Below are 16636 nucleotides of genomic sequence, written 5' to 3'. Positions count from 1 at the left end.
GCTGTGAAAAGACCAGAAATTGTGGTTAAAGGCTTTTAGCTGTTATCCATTACACAATCTGTTTTGGGAACCAGTGAGCCAAACTTCTGTAAATAATTTAAATTGTATTTTCATCGTAATTTTACTGATGCCAGAAAGTAGGGTTGAGGAATATGATAACATACCGTAGTGCATAAAGGGATAATTTAAATCAAAATGTCTGCGATGGAAAAGACATCGGTCATGTACGTAATTTTCGCGACTTGCAAGTCTTCCAGTCTTGTTATTTGTGTTGCTCTAAATTCATTTTTTACAACTCCTCTTGTAATTAAAACTCCCAGAACAATGACAATAATGAAATGATGTCATAATCAATAATGCTGTCAACTCCTGTTGCAGTCGCATGACACAGGTTTTATTGCCAAGCCAGCTTCAACAACAAGAAGAGACTTCAGTGCCAGAGGAGGAGCAGACAGCAGCAGCTGCAGAACACATCAGAGATGATGAGCTCCTCTAAACAACAAGGCCTCTGTTTCAAGTCTGCTTCTCTGACTTTTTCATATTCACTGTGGAAATCACGTCTGACAAGACTGCTGCTGTCGCCCTCTCCTGACTGTCCCTCATTATGTGTTTGATGACAACATTTCCACTTTAAATACATTCAAATACAACCGGAAGATTGATTGTCTGACTTCCTTTGTGAAAGTAATGTCACAAATTAAATTAAAACACAAATTACACAACCAGTTTAAATATCATGTTTTCAATAAATCCTTTTTTTAACAAAACCTCTAAAAAAGTTGCAGGCATTTACGTTGTTCTACTTTAAGTTACTTCTCTTCTCGGCCAGCAGATGGCAATCTCCTCCCAGTGTGAAGCTAACTGATGACATTCTTTCCTTTTTCCAGAAGAGTACAGTAAATTCACTTTTTTGCTGCCTTACCACCAGATAAACTCCTCACAGCTACAATAAAGGTTTACTCCACATTTCCCTGCTCCTTCATGTCAACAACTACTAGGAGGTCCAACTGATATCAAACCAACAATACATCTTCCCTCAGTGTCTGTTTCGTGGTACAATGCATGGCATGAAACTTCTGTGAACATTCAATATATTGGTATTTTTTTCTTTATAGTTTACCATAGTACCAAAGTTCCCAAACGGAAAAATAAATGTATTGTTCTGTATTATTAATCATAGCCATGCATGGGGCTTAAAGTGACTGAAATAGTCTGATAGCATCCATTTTTAAACTGTGAATGTGTCAACCTAAACAAGTTGTTGTTAAAACTTACATTCACAGAAGGTTTGTAGACCTTCTGATATTCAGATTTTATCACCAAAATGGACAAATCAGAATATTCTTCTATACTCTAACTTCGCTTAATCAGTGGAAAGCAAAAATGATAATAACATAAATCATAAAGTTTGCTTCTACATGTGTGTTTACCTCAGCTACTCTTTACGATCTGACCCAATTCATGACACCTAGCAACCCACTCAAAAATCATTGTAGCTATAGCAAAAATAATATCTATTGTTGTTGCAGCACTCATTTTTAGTTTTTACACAAACAAGGGCCTAACATTACCGGCTCTATGTCCTTCATGAGGGTGCCAGCCTCATTTAAGCTTAAAAAACAGTGTTGTGCTAATTATGCTTGCACTGACTTATTTGTGCAAGGCGTTTTCTTAAGACTTTGTTTCCACCACAATTTCATTTTTTGTGAATACACCAGTGAATCAGAGTAGGACCTCTGATGGGATTCCTCCAAACAAACAGTTCAAAACATGTTTCTATTCTTTATCCACCCACTGTCATTCTGCAACAACTCTTCTTGTGTCAGCACAAGGTGAAACGGTGCCAGGCGAAGATGCTGTCAGCTCTTTTAGGGCTAAACTGGGATTAGTACATCACTCATGGTGTCCTTACTGTACAGATTATGCGTTCACTACTTAATCTGGCCACCATGTACAATCAAACAATGAGTATTCACTGATAACTTGATAAATACTGCATGAATCAGGGGAACCCCCGCGGCTACCCATCTAGGTCTCATGGCTAATGCTAAGGGTGAGTTAAACATAACCGGCTGTAAGCAGATTTGAACATTGAAACATGGCATATTTAAAACATGGGGCAAGGGATTACCCAAACAAGTACAGTATGGTACTTATCCTTTAACATGAGAAAGTTGTAGAAAAGTCTGAGGTGTAATAAATTGTAATTAAAAAGTCAAATGAATGTCATATTTATACAGTAGATATTAAGTTAACATGCTGCTGTTTACCCACTGGCTTACTTTATTTCATGGTCAGTGTTTCCATACCCTCCTGCACATTCAGTCAAGGTAGAAAACGATTTACACCCGCTGTAAGTCTAAGTCAACACCGTCCACGCCATGAGGGAGCCCTGCTGGCCTATGAGACCCCCAGTGATTTATGGCAGGATTATGTATTCCTCTAATCTCCTATCCAGGTCATGCAGAGATGGTTCAGTCCTTGATTCGTGCAAAATCAAGGAGAGGAGGGAGACCCTGAGACATGCAGTAAAAATGATAAATAATGTACTTTCTCATATTCTTGGTACAAGGCCAATGTGTGGCTGTACATCTGACTGAGATGGTGAACTTCCCAATTAAGACTAAGTCTTGTAAAGTGTAATTTACACTTATAAGTATGTGTTAAAGGCAACAAGTATCCTGGCACTGTTTACAATCTCCAATATATGCTATAGTTGTATCCGAGAGCATTTGTCTAGTTATTATTTATTATTTAATTCAGTTTGTATACATTCATAATAACTCAATTAATCCCTAAATCACTGAATGAACTGAATGATCATTAAAAAAAGACATTATCAGCAATATTCTCAATATCAGAGTATATTGAACATTCCTACTGACACTCATGAGAGGAAATACTTTACGTATCCTGCATTAAAGATGATCCCACTGGAACTTTAGCATGTTCCAATAGTTTTAAAAAGGCCAGCAGGTGCAGTAGAAGTGCAATTTTTCTCGAGCTGCTGTGACCAAATAGTTTCAAGGAAAGTTAAGGAATAATGTGTCTACAAAATGTAATAGTAATTTATCCATATACATAGATAAAAAAAAAATAAAAAAGATAAACTGTAGTAGTAACTGCAGTCCTTCATCAAAGTGTCAAAATGACCTCCTCCAGTGTGTTGAGATCTTTACAGTCATCAATATAAAAGAGAGTTCCAAAATCTACTACTGTGTATTATTATCATCTTTATATTTTAAAGTGTTGGTTGTGTCTGCTGCTGCCCCTCTAAGAGCAGCAGAAGCACTGAAAGGATTTTATTGATTTACTGATTTATGTTTCGCTGCCAGCTTATCAATACTGATGTGCATTACATGTGTAGCCCAACTCCTTTTCCTGTCACCAGTCCTGTGGCGGTGCACTATCGCCTCCTCACCTTGGCTGCGCTGATCTGTTCTTTCCTGAACCTCTCCAGAGGCATTATCAGCACATCGCTGGCATTCTCGATCTGGACATACACACCCACACACACATATAAAATCACAGACAAGCAATTATACATCAATGCATTACAGACATCTCTAAGATTACACTGGTTATTAATCATTTTCAGTTAAATAAGATAAAATGGCAGACTGAAACCATCATAGACCTCTGAATTTAGAGGTTCAATACACAAACCAAAGCCAAAGCCTATTTGTGAATATGATATGATACCACATATAAGATCATTTTCTAGGAATGACAAAGGATTAAAAATAAACTAAACTTATGATGAATTTCTTAGTTTAGTTTTTTAGGATTCTAAAAAAAAAATCAATTAACTGTCCTGAGTAGATTTGATTCATATTTGCTGAGTAATGATATCTATTATATGCAAATTCCAGTTCCTGTTCCCTCTCATCAACCACTACAATATTTCAGACAATTTGTTGGGTCACTCACCATACGTGTCCGCTCATCCTCCAGGTTCTGTAGGACTGTTGAAAACTCCTGAAGAGACTTGGCTAATGGCGGTCATGTTGGTAGGAAGAGAGAGACATGAAAAAATAAGAGAGAAAACCATCATGAGAGACATACAAGTACAGGCAAAACTGAAAAAGGGAGAGTGTTTGAAGAGAGTTGGCACAAGGTGGCAGGGATAAAGCTCTTGGACCTTTTACAAATGTTCCTAAACTCATGACACAGCAGAGTGTTTAACTGGAAATAAAACAGACATTCTGATGGTTAGTTTCACAGCTAACAGATCTCAGTGCTTGCACGCTGGCAAACGAGGACTGGCTACATTGTTTTTGGTCAGAGTTTCCACTTCAATTGCCTCCGTCCCTGTCCAACACTTAACACACACACACACTAAGTTCCTCTGACGAAGTGAGAACACATTCGGAGCATGTACAGCATGTGCACTGGCATGAACAAATCACATGCCTATACAGGGAAGCCTAAATTGAATCATCCCAACACGCGCTTTCACTCACTCTGCTCTTAAATATTAGACTTTAAGTTAAAGGATTTGGTTCTTGGAAGTTGGATCCAACAAAAAGGGAGCAGAACCGCAGGAGTATCCAAGGAATGCTTCGGAAAAACAGTGCAATCCTTTAATAAAGCTCATAGAAATGCAGTCAACCTTTCGTTAAGCTCAATCAGACAGTCTTAATCAATCACATGGAATAGCAAAAAATGTGATGCTAGGAGAATAACAATAACATCTAGACCCAGTAAAACTAACAAAGTCTATTTGTAGGGTATTTTTCCTTTTTTTTAAAAAAAACCAAAATCAACGTTTTTAAATTGATATGCTGCAGATGAATTTGGAGTGAAATCATTGCTGAATCAGAGAAAGGAAACAAGTTTTGACATGAGTGCGACTATGAATATTCTTAAAACAACAGAGCAGTGGTGCAGCCCAGTTGAGCAGCAAGCTGTTCAGGAAAGATAGCTAGGTTTAGTTAAACAACGGCAGAGGGAGGGTCAGGCCAGCGAGGAGCTGCACCCTGCACAGATCCAGAGCCAAGCAACATGGGAGGGTGTGGCGACTGCTGCATGTTTCTAAGCTGGCTGCTTTTTCTGACAGTGACAGTTAGAGAGCACTGCAAGGCCTGGGCGAGTTCATGGAATGAAGAATCAGACTTGCATGTACTGTAAACCATTAGTACATCCATTTTACACAATATTTTCATGTTTGTATGGGTCAGCGTGAAGTTTATAACACTGGGTTGGAGGGGGGGGGGGGTTATCATCAGATAAGAGAAAAAAAAACAAAAAGGAAATGTGCAACAAGCAAGAGCTCTGAAATATGCCACTTCAAGAAGAGAACTTTATCATGTTTTATCATAGAGGTTAAGGCAACCTCGGCATTGTAATCATGACTGTATGTCTTATGTAAATAAAGCTTTTGTTGTGGAGAATGAGGAGAGGTCAACACTATAAGCCTGACTGTTATCTGCACAACATACGTGCCTGATGCCAGTGGAAAAATCAACTTATTGATTGTTCATTGTGAGATACTACATCACATAATGAGAACAGACAGCTCAAAGCGAAGGTAAGGGGTTATGTTTTTGCACAATTGAAATGGCTTCAACTTTCTGCATTTTGCCAAATGCAAAAAAAAGGTAATTTCCAGGTAATGAAATATGTTACAATATATTATAATTATGCTTTTAAAAAATCCAACATATAACCACTTAATATATATATAAAAACATAATTTTATTTAGTTTGTTTGACTTTCTTAGCCTTTCTTTCTTAATGTGAAGTTTTTATCCTTTTTTTTATTACCTTTTTTAGGCACCCAAGTCAAGACATGGCCTGCCACTTAAAATGATATTACTTTTCGTAAGATTTTCACAATTTGCTGATGAAATCTGCTTGAAGCTCAGATAGTAAAAAAACAATGAACTCATTCAGGACAGGGGCATAATCTGAGACCGATTGTTAGGGCTTCCTTAAATAGCATTGAAACCCAAGCTTACCTTTAAGTCAGTGCTGATGCGACTGCTCTATTTCAACGACTACAAATGACAAAGCACTGTCTACTGTGGGAATATATTGGATTTCATATCAGCAAGCTCACCTATGCATATCTCATCATCTGTCTCGGCGTCTCCAATACACTGGAATTTGAACTCGTTGAGAGAATCAGCAAACTTCCTCTTGGCTGTTGACAGACCTGAGAGAATGGAGAGAAGAGAATAAGGGGCAGTTAGGTTTACTGAAGTTTTATTTGCACCAATGAGGTCATTTAACCTGATAAAGCATTGCATTCTTACTTTGGTTACCTGGCCTAAAAACATGCAATACGCCCATAGAAGAGAAAACCACTCATTTTTTTGTATTATTATTATTATGCGGTTACTGAAAGTGAGAGAGAGCAGAAAGAGGCTAAATGAAGACAGGTGGATACACTGAGTGGATACACTGAGTGGATCCCCAGCGGTGTTAGTGATAAAGGTTGACAGCTCCTACATTTGTGTGAAGGTTATGTGTGTATGTGCATGTGTGTGTGTGTGTGTGTGTGTGTATGTGCTGAGAAGTGCAAAAAGTTAAAGTAAAGTCACATTAGCCAAGTGTGGCACTGAAAAGCCTCGTACAGATGGAACCTTTCAAATAATTCATGAGGCGCTAAGAGCTCCTAGGAGACGGACGCTCAAAGCCAGTTTCCTTTCCCATCCATTTGAACTCAGGGCAGGGTCATCTTCACAACAATATTTCCTGTTGCACATGACTTTCTTAGAAACTGCATTAATTGAGGAACAAACTGCAACCAACTCTTTTTCAACGATGACCAACTCCATTAATGCTTCGGCCAAGTTTTCCTTTACTTTCGCTGTCATAGAAGAATGGAAAAAACAGTATGATGAAGTCGACCGCAGTCCCCAGCAGGGATCTGCCTCTTTTCCCGAGAAAGGAGAAGAGAAACTATACAAAATGTGCGCAAGTAAATGTGTATTTGCAAAGGAGTGTTGTAAACTACTGATAGGAGTTAAAATGAAGACAAGGATGCAGATAAATAAAGAGGGCAAGAAGAAAGGATAGATCAAGAGTCTCATGTAGAGACAGATGGGAGTCAGGGAAAGGACAGTGAGTGTAGAGAGAGAAGACAGACGGGGTGTAATAGACCAAGTTCATGTGAATACCACACCATGCCAATATCTGTGTGTGTGTGTGTGTGTGTGTGTGTGTGTGTGTGTGTGTGTGTGTGTGTGTGTGTGTGTGTGTGTGTGTGTGTGTGTGTGTGTGTGTGTGTGTGTGTGAGCTTTTAGAAAGATCTGCTGCAGCTTGCCAGTCGCTGAAATGAAACACAGACCAGGGGAGCTTCTACACGTGCTGCCAGAAACACACAAAAACACACACACACACACTGCGCACACAAACACACACACACACACACACACACACACACACACACACACACACACACACACACACACACACACACACACACACACACACACACCACCGTCTCTCTTGGGATAGGCTCAGTAAAACACACAGTCACAGTGGCTCCGTAGCGTCAAAATAACTAAAGTATGACCAAACTGAGACCATATTTGACCTTGCGGGATAGACTGTGGTTTTACAATGCCAGTGTGCAGTAAACAAAAAGAAATACTTTAGTTCTGCCAGAAGTACCCCGACACACTGTTGCACTGTCGCAACAATTCATGCAGCATAGTAGTCTTGGGCTGTGATACACACAATAAAATGAAAACTATAACATTGGAGAAAAAAAAAAAACACAAGTGAGATACAAACAATAAAGGGCTAGAAAAAAGTTTTATATTTTGGATTGAATAAAGGCCTTCTTGGCAGTTAAAAAAGAGGTTTTATTAATGAAAATTGGTTTAATTGTAAAAAGGTAAGTGTTATTGTGTCACAACTCAGTGTCATATTTAATAAAACAATGAAACAAACTGAAAAAAAAAGCACCTGTTTATTGAGTATCTTTAATTTAAACCTTTAATCTCAAACAGTGGCCCGTAGTGGTCATGTATATTGAATTATATAAATCAGTTTTTGCTCCCTTGTGGTGTTGTTCCCCAAATGCTGAGCATATGAAATTGTGTTTAGGTATAAGACAGCATGGAGTTTCTGTTTTTACTCTTTGAAGCTACAAACGGGTTAGCACATGGTAAAGTCATCTGTGAGATACTAGCAGTGACTCAACAACACAGTGGAAGCCCTGCAGACATATCAGGATGTTATTGTACCATACTTGTAAATAATTCATTGGGATTGTTTTTTTCATGCAGTCAACAGTACAGTGATAATCAACCCCAAATCTTTTGAGTATTAAACACACGCCTTTTAGGCTTGAAAAATGCAGTTAGTAGTTATGTACTGATTTTGGTCGAACAACCCTTTTGTTATCAAAATCAGCCACCTTCCATAGTTATATTAGCAAATGAGGTTGCACTGACAATAAGTATGAAACAGTATAACAATACATTACTAACAGTATCAGACCTTTTAGATGTGATGCTATTGAAACGCCTGTTTTGCTATCACACATTTGTATGCTATTTGTCCACTGAGCAAAACAAAACGATATCTCTTTCTACACCGTCCTCCTCCTCCTCCTCCGCCTCCTCCTCCTCTGTGCTCTGTTTATTTTTGGGCCTCCTCCTCCCTTCCCTCTCCTGTCTGCCCCTGACAGTTCCTCTCGGCACCTTGTGAGAGAAACGTGCCCGTCGTTGTTCATTTCTCCACTCCGGCTGCTGCCACACTCCACGTGCTCTCCTTCATAAACATCAAAACCAGCCGCAGACCAAAGAGTGGGAAAACAGAAGGGGCATTTCAAAAAATAAAAATTAAAAAAACTGCCTCAGAAACACTTACACTTATACCATTTCATACATTTTGTTCTGCCAACAGCAGCAGGTTTCAGTTAAACATTCTGTTTCTAGGAGCAACAACTACTGGCGGAGTGTTTTATAGCCGTTACTCCTCATAGGCACTAGTTAGGGCATTATCAGGACTGTTTTTATTACAGCTGTTTTGTGATTTTGTTTTTTATGATAAGGCTACTGCTAATCAAGCTAGCCACTCTGGGCTACTGTATTAGCTATCTGTATTGCCAAAGCAACATTCTAAGCGACTGTTGAATTATAGCTACAGTTGAGACAGCTGATGTGTAGCTTATCTTATCTTAACGTTTCACTTTTGATATTTTGTTTCTCCTCGACATGAAGCCCAATCTATACTTTTGTGAAACCAGTTACCTTGTTATTGAACAATATATTGTTCAAACTCTGGTTTATGGAATCGTAACATTTTCAGATGTGTAATCACTGTCAATACATTTGATGTCCAAATCTGTTTTTGCAGTTTTACAACTGCTTCCAGTAGAAATCTAAAAGGTAATCTGCTGTCATCAACATTTATTGGAACTGTGTTTAACTCTCAGCATAGCTGTACACTTATACACATATGAGGGCAGTGAATGTTTCCCAAAATGCCTTTTATTAAACCATAAAGAGTCAATATGAACTTTTGGAATTGGTCTGTGATGAATTTCTTCCTGTATGACTTTTGAAGATGTGGAGAGAAGCTCCTTCTCTGATTCTGAAATTAAACAGCCAGAATTAATGCCCAGCAAAACATTGATTGATGCTCTGATTGGTTTTATATTCCATGCTTTGTTGTCTCTGCTGAATGAAACTGCTTCTATTAAATGAAAAACAGAAGCTAAAACCTGTCCTTCTTGTCTGGAAACCACCTCTCAAAACAGGAATTGTATGTTAACAGTTAATTGGGGAGAACAAAAAAGGTCTTTAATTAAGCATCAAGCTCAAACCTATGTTGTTGTTTAAACTATCATAAATTTAAATAAACCTTAAGCAGAGCATTACAATTTTATGAAAACATTTTAATAGATTTTGCCTGGTGGGGTATCCCCTAACCTCTAATACAATATGTTGGCAAAGGCACACTTGTTGAGTACATTATATTTTCATGGCCCTTAAAAAGTACAGCACTGACCACAGTTAATACAACAGTAAAATACGCAACCAAAAGGTTAACATTGGTTAATAAAATAAAGTTAAGAGTTACAGCTGATTTCTATTTTGATGAAAAGGCATGCTTGTGGGAGATGTGAGTTCCCCTCTGTATTGTGTATTGTGTAACACATTCTGCACAGTGGGAAATATTAAATAAGAGGCCGATTGTCCTTCCTTACCTTAAATCACTGCAATAATTAAGCAATAGTACCCACCATGCATTGCATTGGGTGTGGAAGCTATTGAGAATGCATTGGTTGCAAAAGAAACAATATGTTTTCAAATTTTACAGGCTCAAAGTTGTGTTCACACACTACAAGTACCTTCACTGTTTATCTCTATTTGTGCTGGCGCACAAAGTAAATACCATAATGACTGCGAAATATGACTTTCTTTTGCTTTGGAAACAATGAATTCAGGTTGCATTACTCAAAAATGTGATGAAAAACAAACTCGCAAGCATGGATTTGTGTTTAGCTTACTTGCCCGTAAAGGATGTTTCACTGTACATATTGGCAAACGACGTGATAGTGAGGTAGTGTGAGAGTTTTTTCTGGCTCATATATTCAGATACATCATGCATTCCATATTGTTCCCCGTAGCTATGCTCTCGATAGATTCTGGCAACAGCAGCACAAGCAGACACACATGCAAATACGCATAAGTTCATACATCTGCACACACACACACACACACACACACACACACACACACACACACACACACACACACACACACACACACACACACACACACACACACACACACACACACACACACACACACACACACACACACACACACAGCCACTCAAAACAGGGTTTCAGCTCACTCAGAATAGGTTTCTAAATCAAAAGCACATTGTTGGCCGATTGATTCTGTAAGATCTTGCCAAAATAAATGAATTACTGCAAGACAAAGAAAGAATTACATGCCACAGCAAGTACATTATCCAGAGAAGCCTTTTGATAACGTCTTCTTGCAGTTAGGCCTTACCTTTTATGGTACTGTAGCTATTTTCATTGCAGTGATTCACAAGTTCAAGCCCCAGGTTAAAAGATAGTCAACGAACGAGTAGATAGAAATCACATCAAAAGTATATCGAGGACTGGGTAGACCGCCATATTATATCTGATGCATTCATTTGAATGACACCAACTACAGGTGCCATTTGTGTTTAAGTGGTAAAGGGTCAGTTTGTCCAAATTACTAAAGATAAATAAACCTTTATACAGCATGTGGTGATACTTATTGCTAGATACCATAAGGGAGTTCTTTTTTTAGAGTGAATTTTGATGAGGAGACCCGGTTATACAGTACCAAACTAGTACCTATTAGGGGCATTTTAAGCCTATGTTAAGAGAGTGGTAGAAAGATGACAGGAAATGAGGACACAGAAGGTCAAGGTGGATATCTTAACCTATTGGTGGCTGTCCTGACATTAGTTTTTTTTGTCTAATTCTGCACCATATAAACTATTCATAGACATTAAATCATGTGCAAAGTCCATGTGCATAAAACACTAAACTGAGCCTGCTGCTACAGCAGTTTGCCATCGTTGGTATTTCTGCGTAGGTCTGTTGTCAAAGTGATAAAAATCAACCATTGGATGGAAAATATTTGAAATGTCTTGAATATGCAATATCACATTTGCAGCTGAAGGGATAAAAAAAGCCACATTGTTGGGGTTTCCCAGATACAAGATGCATGGATGATGCTATGCTGTCACAGCTCTTTAGTGTGTGTGTGTGTGTGTGTGTGTGTGTGTGTGTGTGTGTGTGTGTGTGTGTGTGTGTGTGTGTGTGTGTGTGTGTGTGTGTGTGTGTGTGTGTGTGTCAATGTATTTGTGTTTGTATGTGTTGTGTGTGTGCGTGTCCAGGTCCATGTCCTGGCAGGAAGGGCAACTGAGGACATTGAGTTCTAAAAATAAGTGGTCCTGTTGACACTCGCCTCTCTGTCCTCTTCCCCTCTTTTTTCACACTTGTGCTGCAGAATTCCCCCCATTCTTCTTCTTCTCCCCTTTCACTCCCTCCTGAGCCCATGACAAAGGCCAGTGGAGACGCATACAATTAAACAAACAAACTGAATGAAAACAGGACAACAGAAAACAACAGTTAAACAAACAAACTGAATGAAAACATGACAACAGAAAACAAACTCTCGTGACGGTCATACTTATTTGGCAGAGAAAATGAAGGCGAACAGTAAAATTGTTATCCAAAACCATCAGTTGTAAAATTCCAATCAAAGTTTGCAGACAGACTTACTGGTATAACTTTGATCGACCACACTTGCCAAAGGGATAAAATTAGTCACATTTTGGATGCATTCACCTTTTACGTCTAAAGAAAGCAGATTCAATAATTAAACTTCCATGTGGTAATGTCACTGTGTTTCCAGATCTTAGCAACTACTTTGATCAACACTTTACTTTGCTCAACTTTTATGGCAGCACGATCTAAGTTATTTTTGTCTCTGCATGGTAAAAAAAAACAGATGTACGGCAGATATGCAGCGTTAACAACATTGACAGAAGTGTTTGCCACGGTTGCAACAATAAGATCAAAGTTGTGTCATAAAGTGGTTTGAAGAAAGAAAAAAAAGCAGGCACCACAATCATCTAAAACCCAATGAACAGTGAAGTCTGCATGGTCAGCTGTAACATTGAGATACAGGTGATTTTGATACTGACATGATATGTTCCAGTTTAGAGCAAAAGGGCCTAAGGATTTCAGCATGGGGCAAAATAGTGATTTAACTTCCGGTCACTCTTTCCTCTACATGTCATGTGCATCAATACTGGTGAACGGAATCCTGTCAGCCATCACATGCTCAGTCTGCAACAATGACATTTGAAGGACAGTGGTTAGAATACTATACTGGAATGAGGCATCCTGCTCACAGGGGAGAAAAAAAAACACACACACAGCACTGTAAGCTGCACAAAAGGCATCTGTAATTAACCACAACCATGCAGCAGCACTGCACAACGGCTGCTATGTGTATTAACTCACAAACACACACACACATACACAGCCGAAAGAATGGGCCTGTGTGATATCAACAGGATATCCAGCAGGAGCCTGAACTCTGCAGTAGCTTTGTTCCACAAGCATGTGAAACCCTATTCATGAAGTTTGACACACACACACACACACACACACACACACACACACACACACACACACACACACACACACACACACACACACACACACACACACACACACACACATGCACACACATCAGTCTGTGGAGACAAAGACAGATTTCAGTCTCCCCATCCAGTTCTTTACATGACCCAGCACCCGAGCAAGTAGAGGAATTTGTGAAAAACCAGTATATTCAGACTACACAGTGTACTGGTACAAGTTATGCCATCTCATAAAATCTTTGGATTTAACAGGATGATGCTTCCTAGACTGGCTATATCATATTCAAGTGTCCAGATAAAATGAATAGAGTTTCACTTGAGACACTTTTGTTTTGATCTTAAAGGAATAAACTGCACAGTCCATGTGTTTCTTTGTGGTTGCCATCATTCCAGGACCAGCAGAAATATATGCTGTTTGAATTGAATTTACATCCACATGTGGCTGCAGAGTAGACTAGCACAATATTTCACTCAGTTGATATAGATGTTACATTTCTTAGCATGGTTCCAGCTGCAGTGTGTTTCATGTTCGTTGAGTTCCAGCCCTGTGCGTGAGAAGAATGTATGATTATTTATTTTTTTTACTGCCTAAAAATGCACATCATGTTTTATTATATGCAAAACAACTATGTCTTTTGTGCTGATACTGAATGTTTAATGGACTACTTGAAGCTGCACTACATTTAAAAAAAGTGAACCCTTGTGTTTCCCAATTAAGAACAAAGCAAAAAGGCATTACATTCTTAATGCCATGTTTATTACATTTTGTAAGTTGGATTTTCATCTCAATTTAACAGTCATATAAAAAACTGATACTTGGCACTCATACTGTTGGTACTCATACTATAGAAGATACTTGGATCTACAGTTGGGGCTATCATGATATCAGATTTTAACGCAGCTAAAATAATTAATGCTTATGATAATAATGCCCTCAGTCAAATTCATCTTTAACTTTGTTTATTGTGCTTTTCTCCTTTTTTGGCAAATGTATTACACTAAAAATATGATTGTAGGAAGGTGGAGAGAGAGAGAGTCTGTAACCATAACTTTATACACAACATGTTTTAAGAGGCACTGGATGATTTACACTAAATTTAATAGCAGTATTATCTACGAGAATTATTCAAAAATCTGGTAACGATTAGCCATTGTTCATATTCACAGACTCTAACTGCTAGTCTCTTACGCAGTAAAAGGAAGAGAAGGAGAGCACGGCTGCAATATTAGCAGGCTGAGATGGACACATTGCAGGACAGTCCCATAAAGGAAAGTTGGATTTTATTGGATTCCACTCCCTAGTAAAATCCTGTGAAACTGACCCAAATATTTGACAGCCAACGACCTCACCCTTGGCCAAACACTCTTGTTTTCTGTATCTGTGCATCTTGTAATTGTATGTGTATGAGAGAAAGGCAGAAAGACCGTCAAGAAGAGGGAGGAACATACTCAGAAAGAGAGGAGCTGATTACGGAAAGGTCAATACTGTCAACTCAAATATCATCACCGTGGCATCCTGATAGCTTTAAGCTGAAACAAAGGCATTCTAATTGAAACTTTGTCAGTTTGAATCTCATCCTTGTTCTGACTCTTTCCTTCCTCAACACTAAAGCAGGAGTTGCAGGAGACCAGCTTTTTTAAAAGGAAGAAGAAGAAAAAAAAGCAAACACTGCCCAATGTAAGTGAACATTGTCAAACATCGTGCATGAACCTTTCAGTACATGTCCGGGCCTTCCTGTTTCCACAAGGTCAGTTTGTCATTGAGTTGGCAGGAAACACTTCTATCACGGCAACAACAAACGTCATAAAACAGGGAGAGTGTGAGAGAGACAGAGAAAAAGGCTAGGAAGTGGAGATGGCTTCTTTCAGGCGTTGCCATGGTGAGTGCAGTTTGAGGGGGAAAGCAGAAGTCAAAGGTCACCCATCGTATGTCCATTCTGCCTCAGTCAGGTTTATGGGAAGCAGACTGGGCCGGTCCACACTGACGCACAACATACCGTCTCATCGCTCAGCTTGTGCCCACAGTGGAGAATATACGGGTGATTAAGGTCAAATCTGGCCATGAGTGTAGATCCTGTTACAGATCCACATTTCAGGTCCATCATCCGCCTGTAATACGATCCAACAACACAGCTGGAGAACAGTAGAAAAAAAAAAGCTGACCGCTGTCCAATAACATGATGTCTATACCATCTAATACCGTGTCATGCAGTGGCTGCAGGCTGTGTAAAGTGGGTTAATGCTTGGATGTTAAAGGTGGATTACTAGAATCAAACTGAGCCTCTTCAGTCATTGGAATATTGCGGCATGATTGGTGTTAGATTTATGGTTGATTCAAAAAGTGTTTTTCCAACAGCACACAAACAAGAAAGTCAAATTTCAAATGTTTTGTTATAGCAAGAAGATAAATCATATCCAAGACTCTGTGTTAGTTTGAGTTGGATGCAACAGCAATAACGTCACTTTGGTGATTGAAAGAGAGAGTGCGAGATTGGCAGAGAAATAGGGAGAATGAGAGGAGAAACAGCGCAGTGTTATATTTTATATCATCACCCTCCAAAGGCGAAGCTGGCTGCCTGTACAGTGGATATGTCAACCTGCTGCCAAGATGCAGGAGACAACCTCCAGGCTGCGGCTAACTCTTTACACAAACAACCCTATGCAGGAGACACATGCATTCATGTATGATTGTGAGCTCACACACATATATCCACACCACCTAGGGTTAAATTAGATGTGTTATTTTTTAATACTGTATGTCATATTACTAATATATTAGCAAGTTGTATCGAAAACGTCTACGGCATCATATGCGTGGGTATACTTGTGCGCAGCCATGCTTTAAGATAAATGCTAACGACAGCATGCTAACATGCCCACAATGACAAACTTAGTAGGTATAATTTGTCGACCAGATCACCAGAGTCACTAGGCTTCATCCTCTGGGAACCATGAACGTCTGTACAAAATTTCATCAACTGACCGTCTGACTAACACTGCCATTCATACAGTCACAAGCATGGCTAAATGTGATAAGTAGTGGTGAATGCTTGTTAAAAGGAATGCACTACATGGCAGCACTGCTTGAAACATGATGAAGGAATGTTTGCCAATAAAACTGCTTAAAGCCATACTGAAACATTAGTCACTTATTATCAATCAACATACATCTGTTTCAATTTAAATTGCTGATTAAAGTTTTATTTTATTTTTTATCAAAGACACATATTGGGCATTTGATATCTTTGGCCAAAACTTCACATATATTGTAATGACAATGTGCCAAAATAAAATCAATAGTTCTTCTAGTTCTAGTGTCACAAAAGCAAATGTAATGCACTGGTGATCATTTCCATATTCCTAATTTGTACAATATGTAAATCTATTGGAAGGTTCAAGGTGATTTCAGATACAGAACAGCCTTTTTTCGGCCACATAGCTCCACTTCCTATTACCAGCATGGTGCCCATGAATGTGTGCTCCAGGAAAATCC

The 16636-nt window shown here is 38.9% G+C and overlaps 1 protein-coding gene across 1 annotated transcript in view; it reads right to left on the bottom strand.

The window, feature by feature from the left end:
• Positions 1-16636, bottom strand: part of LOC129113473 (rho GTPase-activating protein 26-like) — an 82643-nt gene that overhangs the window by 39293 nt on the left and 26714 nt on the right. Inside the window, exons 2-4 of the mRNA XM_054625789.1 lie at positions 6062-6157; positions 3931-3992; positions 3422-3493 (exon numbers count right to left, since the gene is read on the bottom strand). Of these exons, the coding sequence (XP_054481764.1) occupies positions 3422-3493; positions 3931-3992; positions 6062-6157 (230 nt within the window). The remainder of the gene's footprint in view (positions 1-3421; positions 3494-3930; positions 3993-6061; positions 6158-16636) is intronic.

Source organism: Anoplopoma fimbria, chromosome 24 (assembly GCF_027596085.1).
Source record: "Anoplopoma fimbria isolate UVic2021 breed Golden Eagle Sablefish chromosome 24, Afim_UVic_2022, whole genome shotgun sequence".
In the NCBI taxonomy this organism is placed as follows: domain Eukaryota; kingdom Metazoa; phylum Chordata; class Actinopteri; order Perciformes; family Anoplopomatidae; genus Anoplopoma; species Anoplopoma fimbria.
The sequence above is the reverse complement of the archived record's forward strand: the minus strand, read 5'-3'. Positions and strand labels throughout refer to the sequence as shown.